This window comes from Pogona vitticeps, chromosome 5 (assembly GCF_051106095.1).
Source record: "Pogona vitticeps strain Pit_001003342236 chromosome 5, PviZW2.1, whole genome shotgun sequence".
Lineage (NCBI taxonomy): Eukaryota > Metazoa > Chordata > Lepidosauria > Squamata > Agamidae > Pogona > Pogona vitticeps.
In genome coordinates, this window is record NC_135787.1 from 135,052,845 (window position 1) to 135,072,262 (window position 19,418).

Below are 19,418 nucleotides of genomic sequence, written 5' to 3' on the forward strand. Positions count from 1 at the left end.
TGTCATCTCAATAGCTATTCAAACACATCAATGGCTACTAGCCATGCACAAAAATAAAAGTTACAAAAAGATCTGCATTTTAATCATTTTGTCCCATCTTTACCACTTCCTAACCTTGCTTCCTCCCCACACTTTCCTCCTCAGAACATTCAACAAATGCTTGAAGAAATGCTGTGAAATTTAGTGCAGTATATGGTTTAAGGCAAACAGCTGTGGTCTTGCATGCTGTATATTGGTAAAAAAAACTCAAGCTTTTTTATTATGTATTTTTGTTGAAGGCAGCAGTACACTCCTGGCCTGTTCCTTTTCTTCCTGGCCTTAAGTCAGCCACCTACAATCCTACCCCTGCTGGGTGAGTTGAATACATTTCTCCTAGGCAGTGTGGTTGCAGCTAGAGGGAAACTGGTTAGAGCAGACTGGCCTAAGAGGTACGTAGAAACACTCAGGAAATAAGAAATATAATATTGGGGCTACCATAGAATGTGCCTCTTCATGCATTCTTCTGGCACTTCATATATGGCATGGTAGTGTACCAAAGTGGAATATCTGTGAAAATTAAAGACTATAATATATGCAATAGATAAGCTCCATTAAACATTGCTTGGAAGTTAACAGGTGGTTCCCCCCCCCCCCAGGAACAGTAATTATGGATCAATGTGGATCTTCTATTTTTCCAAAGATGTTATTTGTCCAATGACGTATACGTTTTCCTTTCTTTCTCATATGCCCCATGAGTGTCTATATGTTAAACTTGGAAAATCACAGTTGGGAGAGAGAAACTATGTTATTAAAGAAAATCATTGGGGGAAGTTGAACCATCTCTAATGGCCCTAAAGCCTCCCAGTCCAAATAATTGCTACCTGGGTCTGCTGTTAACACTTTATGGAAACCCAATTCATGATTTTCCTATTTTGTGCCAATTTATCCTTCAATGTCTTAGTTTTCAGTATGAGGTACTAAGCCCCAGGACAGATGTTCTACTTTCCTAGCCCCTCAATAGAATAAAAAGTCTCTATTACTCTTCTTGGTTGGACAACAATTCTCGATCATCTTCTGACTGAACTTCTTCCCAGGACTTTCCAAATTCCTGACAAAGAAAAAGAAAGTAACTTCAGCAAACATGAATCCATTTTACCTCAGAAACCACCCAGGTTCAAAGACAAGAGAGAAAGGTCTCAATTGAAAGGCTTTCAAGCTAGGTCTAGTTCTGCTGAAGCTTCCTGTTACTCCCCCAGTGACAGCTGGGAGCTTTCTTTCTGAACATAAAGCCAGGCAGAGCTAGGACTAGCTAAGCCTCAAGGTTGATGCCTTTCTTCCAGGTGAGACACATTTAGGTGTCTGTCAGGTAGAACTTGCACAATAGAGAATTATGGGATTTGTAGTACAATAAATTAAAACACCCCATCCCTATTAGTTACTGAAGAATCAGTTATGGTTTGGTTTTATCTCGTCTGTCTTCTTTTTCATTATTTTTCTCTTTCAATTACATTCATATCCTTTCCTTTTTCTTTTGGCAAATAGTTCCAAGGCAGTACACATACTAAAGTCCTTTCCCTCATTTTCATCCTCACAACAACTTTATGAGTAGGTTAGGAAGAGGTAGTATAATTGGTCCCAGGTCATTTAGTAACTTTTTGGCCAAGCAGGAATTCAAAACCTGGTCTTCTTAGTTCCTGTTTAGCATTCTAATCTCTACACCATGCTGTGTGTCAAATTTCTGATTGCTATTCAACTCCGGGAGGCAGTGGAAGATAGGAGGGCCTGGTGTGCTCTGATCCATGGGGTCACGAAGAGTCGGACACGACCGAATGACTAAACGAACGAATTCATATTTATATACACTCTCAACATACTTATATATCATTAATTTTTTTCACTTGCTCTTCACTTCGTTATATAAATAGAAATGTTATGTTGCCCAAGAGAAGTACTGTAGATTTCAAATTTCTAGTCTTCCCAGCAATTCTAATCATTCTTTTCATTCTTTTCAATATCTTTTTCATATATGTGCCAAAACACACTATGTCACAAAAGTACTGGAAATATCTGACTATGACATTTAGAAACCTCAAACAACCAAATGCATAGTTCTGCAGGCAGACCTCACACAGCGTGAGCTGGTGGTCAGTTGGTGTCGATGTTAGGCTGACCTTTGTGCCTTCTACCCACAACACTGTTTGAAAGCACAGCCTGCCTGACACACCACCAAGCAGGGGCTGAACTATTTTAATGTTCTGATTTGCTGTGAAGATGTAGTTCTGTGTTTGTCAGACTGTGGCATCCAGAGCCTGTTATTTTACAGTCCAGATCTCCGGCAGTGTCCTTTTTTTAAAAAAACAAACATCCCTCATGTTTGAAAGCGTGAAAATGCTGTGGAATTTGGGCAATACTTTTAAGGAATAGAGGCCCTTTAAAATAAAGCAGCACCACCTTTTGGGTATCTTCCAATAATATAATAAGTCAATTCTGTCAAGTCAATTTTGACCTGTGGCAACCCTTTCCAGGTATAGAGTACTCAGAAGTAGTTCACAGTCCCTTCTTCTGTGAGTGTCCTAGGACTGTGCAGCTTGCCCAAAGATACACCAGCTGGCTTTTCTCACTCGAGGAACCAAAGAGGAATTGAACTAATGACCTCTAGGCTCCACACCGAGGTATCCCGCCAGCTTCATCATAACACAACTCTTAATACAGGTAGAAATTTTAAAGGCAATCGCCAGTCACATAATAAAATATCTGCTTTTTCAGATATCAGAGCAAAAGGTTGTGGGGGGGGGGACAAGCAAAATGTTGTGGGGGGAGAGAAGCAAAAAGTTGTGGGGCGAGAGAAGATAAAAAGGTGAGCAAATTCATAAGCAGGTTCAGAATAAAGTTTTGTTAGAGCCTGCAGTATTTAGTATATCAAATAGAGGAAAAGCCCTTAAAAACAAATCAAACTCACACCTGTACCTTAATCAGAGTTTTCAAAAGTGTTACAATGTGTCAGATAAATTGAATACCAGCCTGCAATGTTAGAATGGCCTGTGACAAGATGTCATTACAGATTAAGGAATTAAAATCTTGTAATTAATTCAGAGAGATATTACTCTCTTGGGTAAACTCTCCTACTGCAGCCAGTTTCATTAACATTGTCAGGCTAGTGAGATAATGTGAAGCAGTTCACACTCCTTTCTCTGTGTTCTCTCCCTCAAGACGATCATGCCTTCACTGATAGAAAAGGTTGCTTCTAGAAAATTAGCTACTAGGTTTTAATGAAAAGCTATTAGCTGGAAGAAGCAAAGAATTCAGAGGGGACAAACAGAGCTCTTTCCCCCACATCTACATACAATATAATGATATCAAGTGATCCATAAGTTTAGGGCCACATGGATGGTTTTTATTGTTATTTTTATTTTCTGAACTGTAGCAGGCTTTAGTGATTTCCAGGGCATTAAAAACCATGATGATTTTGGCAGTTAGTTTGACCACAGGGAAATCAAAGCACTAATCTGTTTAATGGCTTGTTCCTGCCCTCAGCTAGAGGAATGAAAACTCCACCAGGACCAATTCATTTAAGCAGCACGGGCACATAGGAATAGCCATTAGGTGGAACAGAGGCATGAAGGGCTGAAACCCTCTCCCTCATCATGCTCATTACTGGGCCAGATTCATGTGCCTGCTGGTACAGTCTGTGTGTTTAGGTTTGGTTTCCGATTATAGGCTTGCTCCTGTGACTTGGCATATTGAGCAGAAGCCTCTGCTTTTTGTAAATTGGCCCTTGGAGAGTCTTAATATGAGAAAGATGAACTCACTAGGAAACACAAACAAAACTACTTCAGAACAACAGTCTTCCTAAACTGCAAGTCATAAATAACTACATTAAGCGGCATTCTAGAACTCCAGCTCTATAGAGTACTACCAATATTACGGTCGCTGCTGCCTCTTTTAACAATATTTATTTCCAGATGTATTACATTATTGTTATGACTTAGATTTTTGTGTTTTTTTTGTGGGGGGGGGGGAGAAATCACATGCATGGCTTTTAAGACTTGGTTCGTGACCCTTGAATGCTCCAGGGAGTGCAATAATGAGCAATCCAAGGTTACGCACCTGTCATTTCCAGGACGGCAGGCAGTATTTAGTAAAAGAGAGGGGGAAAAACTTTCATGGTGGCTGCTTGGGAAACTAATGCAGCTCAGTGCTGTTAGCCTGAGGGAAGCCAATTTCACACTGACATGAAGTCTGGCTTGAATTACATCCGCTTAAGGTGGAAATGGCAGAATATGTAACTCTCCAGATGTTACTGGACTGTTATCCCCATCAGTTCTAGTCAGCATAGCTAATGGTAAAGGATGATGGATGCAACAATCAAGAGGCCACTCATTTTCCATCACTTTTTTACAGAACTTAAGCAGGGGCAGGGAGATCAAATAGATAATAAGGTTTCTTGTACGCCTTAGTTGTGTAGAAGAGAAGCAGGAATGTTTTCCCCCTGTTTTCAGAAGACTAAATCCACTTGTTCATCCTAACTAGAGTTCACTCATAAAATGAATGGGCCTTATATAAATGTTGAACTAAGAAGGTTTATTCATTCAATGGTTCTACCTTAATTGGGATTAATAGCTGCATTTACTCCACTATGCTACAACAGAAAGAGCTTCCATTCACAGCATTTTGGCCACATTTAACAACTTTTTTTTTAAAAAAACTATGTTTTTGTTGTTGTTATGTGTTGGCAAGCCGGAACTAACTTACAGCAAACCTAATAGGGCTTTCAAGCCAAGTGAGATATTTAAGGAGCAGTTTTACCAGTTCCACACCCCCAATGAATTTTCATGGCTGAGAGGAAATTCAAACCCACTTCCCCCGAGTCGTAGTCTGTCATACTATCCACTACACACCACATTGAGTATTAGTACTAGCTATTCACAGTAAAATGGTGATCAGCATCAGATGGATGGTAAAGCAGGGCAAGGACCTTGGCAAGTGGAGTGGTGGGGGCATGGGGAATAGAATTTGGAGGCTAGAGAGGTATTTCCTGGCTTCCATTACTGAAGAAAGCAGGAGCAAATGAGCTAAAATTTCAGGTAAGTGGGGATAAAATCTAATTTTCTGCTTCTCCCTATCCGCCTACATTTCATGGATGATCTAGATCAGTGGTGTCCAACCTTGGCCCTCCAGATGTTCTTAGACTACAGCTCCCAGAAACCTTCACCACCACCTCTGCTGGCCAGGATTTCTGGGAGTTGAAGTCCAAGAACTTCTGGAGGGCCAAGGTTGGACACCACTGATCTAGATAGACAGAGATACTGTTGAACAGGTTGCAGCTGTACATCATATTTGGGCAGGGCTGCACTCCTATAAAGGACCAGCTGCCTGGCTTAAATGTTCCTTCAAGGCTGGCACTAACGCTGGAGGTGCAAGTAGCAGCAGTGGCCAGGTAAAGCTTTTGCCAGCTTTGGCTGATTCACTACTAGTGGCCTTATCTTCAGTAAAGCTTGGAAAAAAAATTCCCCAAAGTTTCTCTTGTTATTTTAAAGATTTTCAAAAGCTACAACGGTAAAAAATGTAATATCTCCCCGCAAACTAATGTTTTTGCAACACTGAGTAAATTTTACAAGTTATACAAAAACTGTAGCATTTACAACATTCTTGCTAAAGCATTAAAATTAACATCATTTGCTTTAACATGTTACTTTCAAGTGCTAATCTAAAAACTAAGGGTTTGCCATATATTTTTGTAATACTGTATTTACATTTAGTCTGGACTACTGCAATGAAATCTGTGGGGGGGACTTTGAAGACAGTCTGGAAGTTTTAGCTGATGTAGAATGCAGCTAACGAACTGCTTTAGTTCTTTATTGGCTCTATTGGTTGCCAGGCCATTTCTAACCTAATTGCAAGTTCTAAATGTTATTTTTAAATCCCTAAATTGGCACAATGTAATTTGAAGGGCTGCCTTCACCTTTGGAATAGAGCAGTGGCCTAAGCAGTAATTTCGGAAAGTGCATTTCTTAGTACTGTATTTTGAGGATTTCCCCTCCAGATGGCCACATGTGTGATTTCAGTTAGTGAAACATCTACCATTTTCTTCCCTTCTTGACTTCAATCACTGTGCTATCATGCCTGCAGGAATCTGGCTGAACTTTATTATCAGCTACAAAGGTTCCATTCAAATGCCCAATGCTACAACCCATTAGACAAGAGACAGGACCTCTTTGTCAACCTGTGACATGGTATGTTTACACAGTGTTAAAGTTTTAAAGGGGGTGTAGAAAAAGCAGCCTGGAAAACACAAGTGGTTTTAGAATGGAAGCTTGAACAATAGTTTAGTATAGTTTCTGCAAAAACAATTAGTCAGCTCTCCAACCATCTTTCTACAATAAGGTTTCTGACAGTTGAACATATTTGTGTTGCAATGTGTAAATAGAGAAGTGTGCAGGTCCTATAGCTTGCACCCTCTGTAATTACAATATTCTGATATTGTAATTACAGAGGGTAATTACAGAGGGTAATTCTGATATATTCTGATATGAATACACTCGTCATGGATGCCCCTCCATAGATGTAAACTGGTACAAGGCTGGCTTGACTGGGTGAGAACATTATTTAATAATTGTTCATATACTTAAAGGCTAATAAATGCTTTTTCTGTATCTATCTTGCTTTTAACAACTTTGGAATCTTTAAAGATATGTTCTCAGTTTTTCTGGTGTGTCTTTTTTAGGCTATAAGCTCTTGCATTTTTAGACTATAACTGAAACAACCTCATTTTTTTGGTACTCTTTTAAAATATGTTTCGACACAATCTGGACTGGATTCTCACTTAAGTATTTGTATGACTTTAGTTTTCATATTTTCTAAGTATTTGTCCCTGACGTTTATCCAGAACTCTAGATATTTAAAAACTTTCAAGTATTTCTGAACATATGGAACATAGAAGCAATGTAAATAAATAAAGCTTGTAGAATTAGACATGTGTGTGTTGCCTAGATTTATTGCAACAATGATTTATGCCTTGATACCCAGATGAATGTTAATATGATTGTCTAATTTCATTCTAGAATTAATCCTTTATAAATGCCAGCTGCAACAAACACAGGCTTCTGATTATTCACTAGAATAATCAGAGTTCTGCAGGGTTCTTAGAGAGTTATTCAGGTGTCAGAATCCCTGACCTGACATCTTCATTGGTGAAATTCCATCACTTAAAAAACATATTTGGCTCCATCACTGATGTTTTTTTAATGCGATCTCAAGAATCTGCTTTTAGCTCAAATTGCTATGGGTTGACTGCTAACCAATATCTGAAGAGATCTGGCAACCAGTTCCCACTATTCTACTGTTGGTATATGATATTCTGGGATAGTTTTGTAATTCACCTTGGTAAAACTTTCTCCTCATATGAAGTAAAATATTTAATACTTATTTCATTAAAGAAGAAAAGCAAGCATCTTACCAGATAATTAATAATATAAAATCTGTCATATTCTCTGTTTTTGGCACTGATTCTGCGATGCTGCTTCTTTCTCATATGATCCCTGAGTGTGTTCTTATCCCGAAATATTTTTTCACAATATAGGCACTGCAAACTGAGATTTTTTTAAAAAAGGGTTACAAATGATGGAGGGGAGGAAGAATACTGTAACTAATCAGCCAATTCGTTCTGGTAATTCCAATAAATTCTGATGTTCCAGTCAGAATGTTGCCAGATACCTGATCATGCTTTGTTTATGTTAAATTAACATAAACAAAGCATGATCAGGTATTTAGCAACATTCTGACTGAAACATCACCAGAAAATTATATTTACAAGAAGGAAAAATTTCATAAGACATATCTATATTAATGAAGAAACAGTATAGATAGTAAGTCCATGCAGTAATATACAGAAAAGGAAAAAATAGATGGATTGAGTATAAATATATAAAATCAGAAAACGTATGCTTAGTTTTATAACATTTATGGGATTTTTGTTGTCGTGAGACTATCTGAGATATACAGTATGTAGGTACTTTAAGCACTTTTTTTGACAATGTATCCTTTTATATTATTTGATATTGGAATAAATATGTAGCAAAAGAAGGCTCCATATCAGCCTAGCACAGAAAGTCAAGGAGTCAAAGCACATTATGTGTACAAAAAAGTGCAATAGTGGAAAATTCCAGGAAATGGATATATGTCATTTAAAACATTCTTAATTCAGAGCTTAAAATCACTAGAAGCTCAACAGGCAGAACTGCTAAGCTGGTATCATTCAGTATGGGATAGCATTGACCTTCCACACTGAAAAAGCAGGCAGACTCTTAGGTAAAGAGTATTACTAAATGTGCAGCTCATTGTAGGAGTGTTACACTGTGGAAGAGCATCAAGAACTTCAATAATACATGCTTTAGATAAGCTCTGGGCAGAGTGACTTTGCTTGGAATTCACCAAATGCCAACAGAAGAGACACCCCCCCCCCCGAGTCTGATTCTATTTCCTCAGCTCAAGTGAGAAGGGACTTCTAAGGCACTGGAAGCATCAAAGAAAAATATGGCTAAAATGTGGTACACTACTAACATGTCAGTGTACTAAAATGATAAGTTAAGATTACTGCTCTTTCACCAAACAGCATGTATACACTTGGGCACAGAGAGACATCTTCTGCTTTAAGCTGCCCCAATTGGCAATGGATTAGCTCCAGAGACCATTTGCAGTTCTGCAACACTTTGATTTAGTGTTCATTTGCATACATAATTGGCCTACAGCAAAAATATTTTCCATTTACAGCATAAACACCTATCTTACTTATTCCATTCCTAGGCACCATTTGGAACCTTCTAAAATGGAATTCTGTACTTCTTGAATCAACAGTTGCATTCTGTTTTTCCTTCCCAGATTGTCTGCAGAGAACTAAGCTTTTTGATTCCATTACAAACTCCATATTTTAATAGACACAAGAAACAGGATATAGGATGGCAGTTGGAATTCTCCATGATCCCTTCCCTTTCAGGTTTCTGTAAAATGCTGAAGTACAGCAAAATGGGGGAGGCATTTCCTGACTATCAAATTAAAGTGAAAAAGAGCAGCCTTAATCATAGTGGCCTCAATAGTTGCTCCTCTCTGCAGCAGTGTTATGAACTAAGTCAGGGTACATGTGGTTTACTATGGTTTAATGAATTACTGTGCAAACAAGGTGTGAAGATTTATATTAATTACAATAATACCCCTCAGATGTCGTGGATGCCAGTGAATGGAACAACAGGCAAATGAGAGAAAAAGACAAGGTGTTTCTGCCAGGTAACAATCTCTCCGGTCTGTCTAAAGCAAAGGTGGGCAACACCCCCCCAGGTCTGAAAATGGCCAAAAATTGGTGTGGTGGTAGTGGGTCAAATCCAGAAGAGACTGGCATGCTCTTCTGTTTCTAGGGAACTTCAGGGGACTGATATATCCCCACCTTGCAATGCAAAACCATTTTCCTAGACGCCTGTAAGAGAAGAAACTAACCTCTCTCTCTTTCTCTCTTGTGTGTGTGTGTGTGTGTGTGTATGAGAGAGCGAGAGAGCGAGAGAGAGAGTACGCACCTTCAGGTGGAGGGGGTTGTGAGTGTCACACCTTCAAAAATAGATTTGGGGACTAATGCAGCTTGGCCTAACAGTTAGGAAAAGCATTGAGAATGTGGCCATGATCAATAAGACACGAGGAAAAGATTAACAATCTTTAAGACTATAATTCTCACGGGCCCTCATGCCTGTGAGAATTATAGAGCTGAGGGCTCAAAGGGGAAACTGTTTAAATGGGGATGCTGATGGCAGAGGCTTCCAAAAGAAGATACACACCCTCACACCTGTGGAGAAATCCACAGGGGGTGGGTGCAAATGCTGTCCTAGAATGGATAAAATCTATCTAGACCAAAAGCCCAGAGACATGCTTTATAGTTTGATCTTTCAAATACAGTATGCAGGAAAGGAGTAACAGTTTTTAACTATCAGGTGAGAGAAGAGTGAAGGAAGTAATAGTAGGTAAATATATACATCATTTATAAGGTAAAACTAATTATGGAAAGATACTAAACAGCCACCTGGATTGTGGTCTCCAAAATCTGATCTGTAAAGTAACTGTTTCCATTTTATGGGTCCTTAGATGCACACAGAATGGATGCATATACAGGATGATCACTAGAAATAGGGTTCTGTCATCTCCTCCGCTGACTCTTACAGTTTAATTTCCTCCTTACAGTTTAATTTCCTCCCCCACCTTACTCCCAGAGAGCTGGAACAGTTACTTTTTCTAGTATTCTGAGAGTTGTAGTTCAAAAATTATCTTAAACGCTGACCTTTTTCAAATAAATTATCTTCTTTGCTTTCTCTCCCGTTAAGTCCACTGGTGGGTGTATGTGTGTGTGAGAGAGGAAGGGCTAGAGTTTGAATAACAAGCATCTGTTTATGAGACTGACCGCAAAATGGCTCAGTGATAATAATCTGGCACTGTTCACATACCTGCTAAGTTTCTTCTGCAGAAGATCTAAAAATTCTTTGCAATTTACAATGTTATCTGGCAGTCCTATATTGAATGCATGATCATTTGCCATGTGATTGAGAACGAGTGACCTACAAAAAAGAAAGAATCAGACATTTACTTCTTTGGACTTTTTTGACCACTACAAACTTGTGTGTTAGGCAAAGGTTGCCACCAAAACTTATGGAGAGTTACTAAAAAATAAATGCATTTTTCCTCCTTTGTGAATGTTTCTCTTCACTGCAGGGATCACTGGAGAGAGGAAGAAAACATCGACTATGTATTTGAAGCTTCTCTTAAAACCAGCAATGCATGAATAGTACATGAAATACTATCATACCATCACTGAGTCACTGAACTTTTTCTTCTGTTGCTAGACATTGTTTGCTTAACAGAAGACAATTTGAATTTCAGACACACAAAACCAAACATTGAGTAACTTAATAGCAATGTTTGGGTTTGGTTTTTTTCTTTTTAGCAGTAAACAGTTTTTTGTCACTGAAAAAGAAAATGTACATTTCAGGTCTGTTGCTATGTTACAGTAATATACAGTACTGTATCATAAGGGTGCCCACTCGCTTAAAATCAATGATTTTGATTAGTGTTGTAAGTGACCCCAAGGGACCACCACACTAGAGATTTCAGCTGGGGAGGCAAAAGATTTTAGTAGAAGAGGAGCAAAAACTGCTTAAAAGAACTATAACAATAACAGCAAGACAAGATACACAGTCTTTTCCAAACAAAGAACATTAGCATACAAACACGGCACAGGAAACAATTTTAATGTTCAGGACACTTTCCATATACACAAACAACATCAAAGAGTCTTTCAGCATCTTAAAGGTTAACACATTTTGCTTCACTCAAGCTTTCAAAAACTGTAGTTCACTTTATTATAATGTAATTAGTCTACAGTCCATGAAAACCGATACCAAATAAAATGTGTTTAGTTTTTAAGGTGCCATTAGTCTTTTCACTGTTGTTTTTGCTGTGCCAGGCAAACACAGCCACCACCAAAAACCTGGAAACTTAGTACAGAGTGGCTGAAATCCTGTTGCTTTGTCTAGTAAGTCACACTACAATAGCCTATAGAATCAGTGGTGATTTGGTGAGTCAGCTCCTCTGTAAATAGGCCTACTCTAATAGCAACTTACAGGTCCTTTTGGATCAACAGAACATACAGAGGAGTTGACTCACCAAATCCCCACTGCTATAGTGGGCCTAAAGGTAAAGGTAAAGGTTCCCCTTGACAAGTTTTGTCCAGTCGTGTCCGACTCTAAATACTAAACAACAGGATTTCAAGCACCGAGTGACTTTATCAGAATTGCAGGTGGTGTAAGAAAACGAGGAATATGGTGCTATTATAATTTACTACTTAATTCAGACTCAACAGTTTTGGTTATTAAAAGTATCTGACTTCATGAAGAGACTGCAGTTATTTCAAAGTGAATTAAGGCATGCAAGAGGAAGGGGGAACATACAAGATGTTGACCAAGATGGTGGTGTCCAACGTTGAATAGTTATTATTTTCTTGGCGCCTCGCTATTCAAACCTGTTGCTCTTCTTAGGGTAACAGAAAACAATGTGCCCCCCCCCCAGTTTTCACTCAAATTGCTAAAATTTCAATTTTTCAGTTTTTAACCAATAAGTAAAAGCTCATCATCCACCCCATGGCATTTAAAGCACTCTCTGGGTAGTTCACAAGTTAATTATGCAGGCTACACATTGCCCTCCAGCAAGCTGGGTAATCATTTTATTGACTTCGCAGGTAAGGAAGGGTGAGTGAACCTTGAGCTGGTGACCTGGGATTGAACCCCAGGTCATAAGCAAAGTTTGGCTGCAGCACAGCAGTTTAACCACAGTGCCACAAGGCTGCTTATGTAGAGCAGATAACATAAACACAGTATTAAACAGCTGACTTCAGAATGCTTCCAATTTTCCCCCTCATACGTTTGTTTGGCTCTTATCCTGGCCTAAATGTTTCACACTGGATAGTGACTGTAAGGAGACACAGTTTTGAGTTTGTTTAGCTATAGCCTAATACGGACTTGAGTGGGAGTCGCCTTCTTCCTCAGTTCGGATTTTACCCCTGTTCAGAACACTACTTGTTGCAAAACTCAGAGCATGGCAATAAGCCTCCTCTTTCCCTGTGGACAGGGAGAGAAAACCTGTGGATTCAACTCTTACAATCCTATACACACACCGTTCATTGTTTAGAGCCACACACAGAAGGCTTTTCACTTCTACGCTAAGGTGACTGGTAACATCTATATACATTTTTATCTTCTTTGCTAGAATCAATGTAGTTTAACAAACAGAAGCTGTTGTATCGGGGTTTCTAATTCTGCTTAGATATGAAACAATCTCTATGGATGGTCAAGATAAAATGAGATGAAGGTATACATATGCAGTCTTCAGCTCTTTGGGATACCAGCAGGATAACAGTGTAGGAAATGCTGGCCAAATCTCATACATAGAGCTTCAGTAGCACAATATTTTCATTTTTACAAAGTAAGATGAATCACCACTGCAATAATGCTATCACACAGGTGACTGCATCGCAGAGTAATATAATGGTCAATCAAGCTTCCTTTCCTGTTACTGCTCATCACAGGTAGATTTGGCCCTTTGCTTTCAGACCCAACTATTTAAGACCAATCCTCGCTAATAGCAATGTGACCTTGGGATGAAGAGGGTTGTAATTCAACACATGTACGTAATACCAGTTTGGGGAAGTTTAAACTAGATGGATTGATCCAGCAGATCTTCTCTTTCCCAGAAATTCTAAGAATTTGCCAGTTATAAAATGCTGCTCTCTCTACACCAGCACTAGCTGTTCTATAACATTTCCTTTTTGTGCTTGCTGTGTTATTTCGAGGTCAGAACGTTCAAGTGTATGAAAACATGAAGCTGGATGTTTAACACCAACCTGTTACCAGTAAATTCTTTGTCACAGAATAAGCAGATGCCACAAAAGTCTGCATCGTATCTCTCTTGCTGTTGCTGCTCCAGAATGTCCTTCTGTTGAAGTGGAAGAAAAATGAGACATACAATTACACACACCCCTTGTACAAAATTACTCTTAGCAGATTTACACTGGATACATCCTCATAACACAGCAAGGCAAAGAGGACTGAGGGATCACCAGCTAACCACGGACGACTGTGAGAACTGATTCAAACACAGGCATTCAGTTTCTGTGCTCAGTGTGTGCCACTGAAACATGGGCATATTCTTCTCCTGTTTGTTTTTCACCTGACACCTCGAAGAGTGCCCACCTTGTTTCAAGTTTGTTTTTCCAATTTGGTGGGAGAGAAACTAACCTAAGAAGATAAAGCGCCCAAATTCACAGTGGCCAACATTCTGTTGCATAACATAGTAAATCACACTACAGCAGGACCACTGAATCAGTGGGGGAGTTGGTGAATCAACTCCTTCAATACGTTCCATGGATCCAAGTGGCCTACTCTAACTGCAGCCTACTTTAATACAGTAAGTCACAGTTAGAATGGGCCCATTTGAATCAATCGAACTTAGGAGGAACTGACTCACTCAATCCCCATTAATTCAATGGGCTGACTTTAGTGTGATTTACTACACTAAGCAATAGGAGTTTGGCCGGTGAACCGTCCATGATAGTTCAGTTTAGCTAGAACACGTGGAAGTGAGTGGGCAGCATCTAATTGTCCACAATAAGCCAGAGTTCTGCAGCCCCTTGGCTTACAATGTTGTGCATCTCTGGCCACAATTAACCAGCTCATCGTTGAGCCAATGAGCAACAGAACAGATGTATGGTTTTTGTTTGAAAATATTACTTTTTCTCCTATTAGTAATTTCAAATATTCTCATAGAATAAAAATGATAAATCTGAAGGCTAATTTAACCTAGAGGACTTTAATTGCAATTTGAGGGGGGAAAATAATTTCCCCAAAATGAGGTCTTAAAAACAGTGAAAAATCTGATGTACCTAACCAGTAGCAGTAGCACAGAATCTTTCCCCTCAAGTCAGTGACTTAATACCTCCTTGAGGAGTAGGTGACTTTACGTGCAAAAAGGTAGCTACAGATAGATAGATTAAATATATGGGTTTTCAGCAGGGAAACATATTTCATCGTACATTTCTAACCATACTACATCTTTAAAAAACAAAATAAAACCATATCTCCATGGCTGTTTCTAGGCATCTTCTCCTCCCATTTAAATAAAAGTTGTATTTTTATTGCTAAATGCACACAGTATATACCGTAGCTGCATGTTGCTCCAGGCAAGTGCAGCCAGCAAGGGAGAATTCTAAGGGTATCCTTTCCACAAGAGAGACTGAAGCCAGAAATCATTTATATTTTACACTTAAGTAATAGGAGAGGACTAGGAGTGTGGAACCAGAGCTGTGAAGATATTTAGATTCCTTGTCGCCACAGAGAAAAATAAATGGTGTAAATATTCGCGAAGGCTGCAAGAACTACAGAGCACTTGGGACTGAAAAATATAATAATTTAGATGTAAGCCATAACACATCCTACACCGTGGAAAAAATCCAGCTGTTTTATGACCCTGGACAATGAAGCTGAGTGTGCCCTCCTCTTTTAAAGCCCTTAAAATTTTTCACTCAATTTGAACAGGGAAACAGGTAATTCACCGAAGCACACTCAGTTGCTAAAACAGCTATTCCACTCTTTTTCCACATGGAAGAGACTCTACCTTCTGCTACAAAACAGGAAAGATCTCAGGGTTGCAAGATCTACCCTGCTTTTTTCTTTTTGCTAGAAACAAAAGGACCCAAATATAAAAGGATGGCTCAGAGGGCAGAGACAATGACATACTGCTCCCTATGTGCCCTATAATCAGGTGATCTGTATATACCAATCTGCATTGGGTTACTAGGGATCAGGGACTCTTAAGTTCTATTGACACTGTTATGTCCATTTACTTCCACTTGTGATGGTCATGGCGCCATCCTGCAGGTTCCTGGGATCTCTGCAGCCTGGTGAGATACTTAACAATTATCTCCTAGATTGCTCTAATCCAGTGGTTCTTAACCTTTTTGAAAGAAACGCCCCCTTGAGCCATTGAGGAAGTTATCATTGCCCCCCTCCCCGCGGTGATGATATCTTGTTTGTTTGTTTGTTTGTTTGTTTATTTATTTATTTGTTTGTTTGTTTAAGACACTTAAATCCAATGACCCCTGAAAACAAAATTAAATTCCAAGAAAATGAAATGCCCCCCAAAAAGTAACATTTAATGATTTAGTTGCAAGTGAATTTTAAGACGCAAAAAGAAATATAAAAAGGGCATAAAAACAAATGCAGGAACTAAAAATTTCAAGACAAAAAGTCTGAAACTAAATTAAAATTGGAGGAAAATATATATTCATGCACACTGTAAAAAGGCTGCAGCCATCTTCACAGGTTTGGCTTGCTCCAGCGCCCCCTACCACCCCCCTTCTGCTCCAGTGCCCCCACACCGCCCCTTTTCGTTCTACCGCCCCCCTGAAAAATGAAATCGCCCCCTGGGGGGCATTATCGCCCACGTTAAGAACCACTGCTCTAATCCACTATGGCAGAGAATTAGATTTACCTCATCAAAACATGAATCTGGGGATTCCTTAGGAACAAGCCGTGATAGCTGAAATAGCATCAAATTAGCATAACGGTATATTGCACGGTACCTTCATTTTAGACCAATTATGGCTAATAGTAAACAATGAAGAAATGGAGATCTTTGCTGATAAGTCACTTGAAGATCTACCAATTCTCTACCTACCTCCTATCTATCCCTACTCTACTACTAGTCTCATCCCTTTTATTCTTTCAACTTTTATTTCTTTCGAAAGAAAAGAAACAGGATAACCTGCTACAGACACATCATGGGTTTATTTTATATAACTGGTTCTCATGGCTGCAGAAAATGACGGACTTCTGGTAAGAGCTTGGAAAGGTTAATTTTCTGGGACCACTAGAGTCCTCCAGCCAACATGGCTAGAAAAACAGCACTTCCAAGCTAATATCATTGTAACCCAGCAGCTCCAGTACAGTTTTACTAGAATAAGGCAGCTTGAATGGCTCAGAAATCCCATCCTAGGGTTTTCTTACTGTAAGTTTCACTCCAAATTTAAAATTCTGCTCCTGAGTTCTCTGTGAACATTGCCCTTTCCACCCTCTTTGTTAAGCTCAGTCTGATTTTCACCCTTCAATTTCAAGGGGTTTTTCGTTCCTACTGCTGCTTCTGTGCCGGATAATTCTCCAGTTAGGGAGCAACTGGTGATAACCATCTTCAATTGCTTCTGGGAACGTTCAGTTTGTAGAGTGCGCCAATTCCCACTTTGCAGAAAGAGAATGGCAGATGACATCCTAAGAATACCGAATGAATGTACTGCTAAGGTGAGATCTTACTGCAGGTGTTTCTACTTTTTCCTATACAACTGTGGAACTATACATTACATGCAACATATACTCTGAACATAAAACTAAAGCCTTAGATTCCTTGAGTAATTTTGAGCCCACTTATAAAGAAGGAAGGACAGGCCCCCCCAAGACTTGGCAGACTTTTATTTCAGGTTAACTGCTTATGACCAGGCTGTAATTTTACTTTACTTTAAAAAGTGACTTTTTTGGATTATGACTCTCCAAATCTCCAAGCAATCATGTCTGGAATTCTGAATATCTTACTTAGTTTAGGGATTACTTAGGCTAGTTGAAATGCATGAAATTCATTTTTATGGACTCCGGATGCTAGCACAAAATGACATCTTACCAATCGCTGCTGCTGGAGCTCCTCTCTGAGTGCTCTGTCTTCAGGTAAAGCATCACATAAAAGAAAATAATTGTCCTGGTCCGCTGTTAGAAAATTACAGATCAAATGTCACAGGAACGTTTGCTACTTTCTCAGATTTCTAATGCCAACTCCTACTATGTCAAACTTTCATTTATGTCTGAAGTCAGTGCAGGAGAGGAGGTACACATGATAATTCTAGACATTTAAAAGAAGTGCATTTTACAATTTAAGACGACTGTTCAGAATTTTACCAGCCAAATTAATACTAAAGTAGTCTGAAATAACTTCGTAAATATTAAAAAGAAACATGGCCGGGTATGGCATAAGGGATTTTACTGGACAAAATAACCAGCCCCTGTACACCTTCCTCCTCAAGTCTCTCGCTGCCGACTCAGTACATAAGTATCTTATGCTTCTCTGTACATAAGTATCTGGCTGTGAATGCCTCACATTGGCTGCAAATGCCTCACACTTCTCATTTTGGGAAAGACCTCAACAATCTGCATGCTGACTTTGGATCTCACAGAATGCATGCACAGCAAGCTGAATTGATCCCTCTGTGATCTACACACACACACACACACACACACACACACACACACACAGAGAGAGAGAGAGAGAGAGAGAGAGAGAGAGAGAGAGAGAGAGAGAGAGAGAATGAGAGAGAGAGAGAGAGAGAGAGAGAGAGAGAGAGAGATTGCAGAAGGACCAATTCAGCTTGCTTTGCATGCAGTCTGTTAGATCTAAAGTCAGTATGCAGAGATCAGACAGGGGCATGTATATACAGTGGTGCCTCGCTTGACGACGTTAACTTGTTCCAGCGAAATCGCTGTAGAGCGAAAACGCCATCAAACGAAATAAAAAAACCATTGAAACGCATTGAAAACCATTCAATGCGTTCCAATGGCCTGAATACCTGCTCGTCCAGTGAAGATCCTCCATACGGCGGCCATTTTCGGTGCCTGTAAAACGAGGAATCAGTCCTAGAAAACAGCGGGGGACCATTTCCTTCAGCCAGTGGCCATTTTGAAACTCGACGATCAGCTGTTTGCTGATCATCGTAAAGCGAAAATCGGTTCCTGAAGCAGGGAACCGATCATCACGCAGCAGAAAAAAACCATTTAAAATTTTGTTTTGCGATTGCAAAAGCGACCGCAAAAATGTCAATGTAAAGCAGATTCGTCGTAGAGCGGGGTAATCGTTCAGTGTGGCACAACTGTATATGCCCCTGTCCGATGTCCCTGTCTCCGTATACATATATCAATCAGATAAGGGGATTCTTTTTTCTGAGCTGCAGAAGAAGTCAGTTTAAGGTTGAGATGATGCTGGGTGGAGCTAAAGTCAATAATGTGCATAGGTAGCATGACTATCTGCTTGCATGTCATTGGTTTTTTAATTTCTCTGTGCCACCACACTCCTCCTTTACTTCAGCCACAGCTAGCAAAAGCTGGTGGGAGTTTACAGTCCAGAATTGCTCAGAGGGCTACACATTCCTCTGCCCCATGCAACGTGAAAGCATGTCCCTGATTAGGTAATCTAACGACAACAGGGAAGTTGTATCCCAGGTGACAGATCTTACTACACAGGTTAGATAATGAGAAAAATACTCACCTAAAGGTGCTTCTGAATTTGTTCTTATTACACAACAGAAGTCTGTAATAGGCTGCTCTTTAAATCTTTTCTTCCAGTACAATGCATATCTTTAAGAGGAGGGGGAAAGCGACATTGTAGACAGCTATGTTACAAAACAATTTGTTTATTTCCCCACATTCTTAATGCCATATTTTTCTGTTTATAAGATGACCCAGTGTATAAGACAACCCCCCTTTTCTAACTCCAAATTAAAAAATTTGATCCCTGCTTTTCCCTTCCTTTTGCTAGGCCATGGAACTTAGCAAAAGGAAGAGAAAAGCAAGGATCAAAGGGCTCCCTTTGACCGCCGCTTTTCCTTGCCTTTTGTGAAACCATGGGGCTTAGCAAAAAGGAAGGAAAGGCCCCCTTTGGGTAAAGGCTGCAGTATCGCAGCCCTCTGATCCTGAAGCCCTTTCATGGCTGCTTTATGCACTTCCTAAGCCTCACTTTTAGCAGTTATGAAAGGGCTTCAGGATCAAAGGGCTGAGATCATGCAGCCCTTTCACGGCTGCTTTACCCAAAGGGAGCCTTCCTTTCCT

At 39.6% G+C, this 19,418-nt stretch overlaps 1 protein-coding gene across 2 annotated transcripts in view; it reads right to left on the bottom strand.

The window, feature by feature from the left end:
* The window catches only part of ZNF277 (zinc finger protein 277), a 49,332-nt gene that overhangs the window by 5,759 nt on the left and 24,155 nt on the right, over positions 1-19,418 (bottom strand). For both annotated transcript variants that reach the window (XM_020810457.3, XM_078376831.1), the window contains 6 exons: positions 18,859-18,947; positions 17,227-17,309; positions 13,406-13,497; positions 10,458-10,568; positions 7,436-7,568; positions 1,020-1,087 (listed from right to left, as the gene is read on the bottom strand). In XM_020810457.3, the coding sequence (XP_020666116.3) occupies positions 1,020-1,087; positions 7,436-7,568; positions 10,458-10,568; positions 13,406-13,497; positions 17,227-17,309; positions 18,859-18,947 (576 nt within the window). The remainder of the gene's footprint in view (positions 1-1,019; positions 1,088-7,435; positions 7,569-10,457; positions 10,569-13,405; positions 13,498-17,226; positions 17,310-18,858; positions 18,948-19,418) is intronic.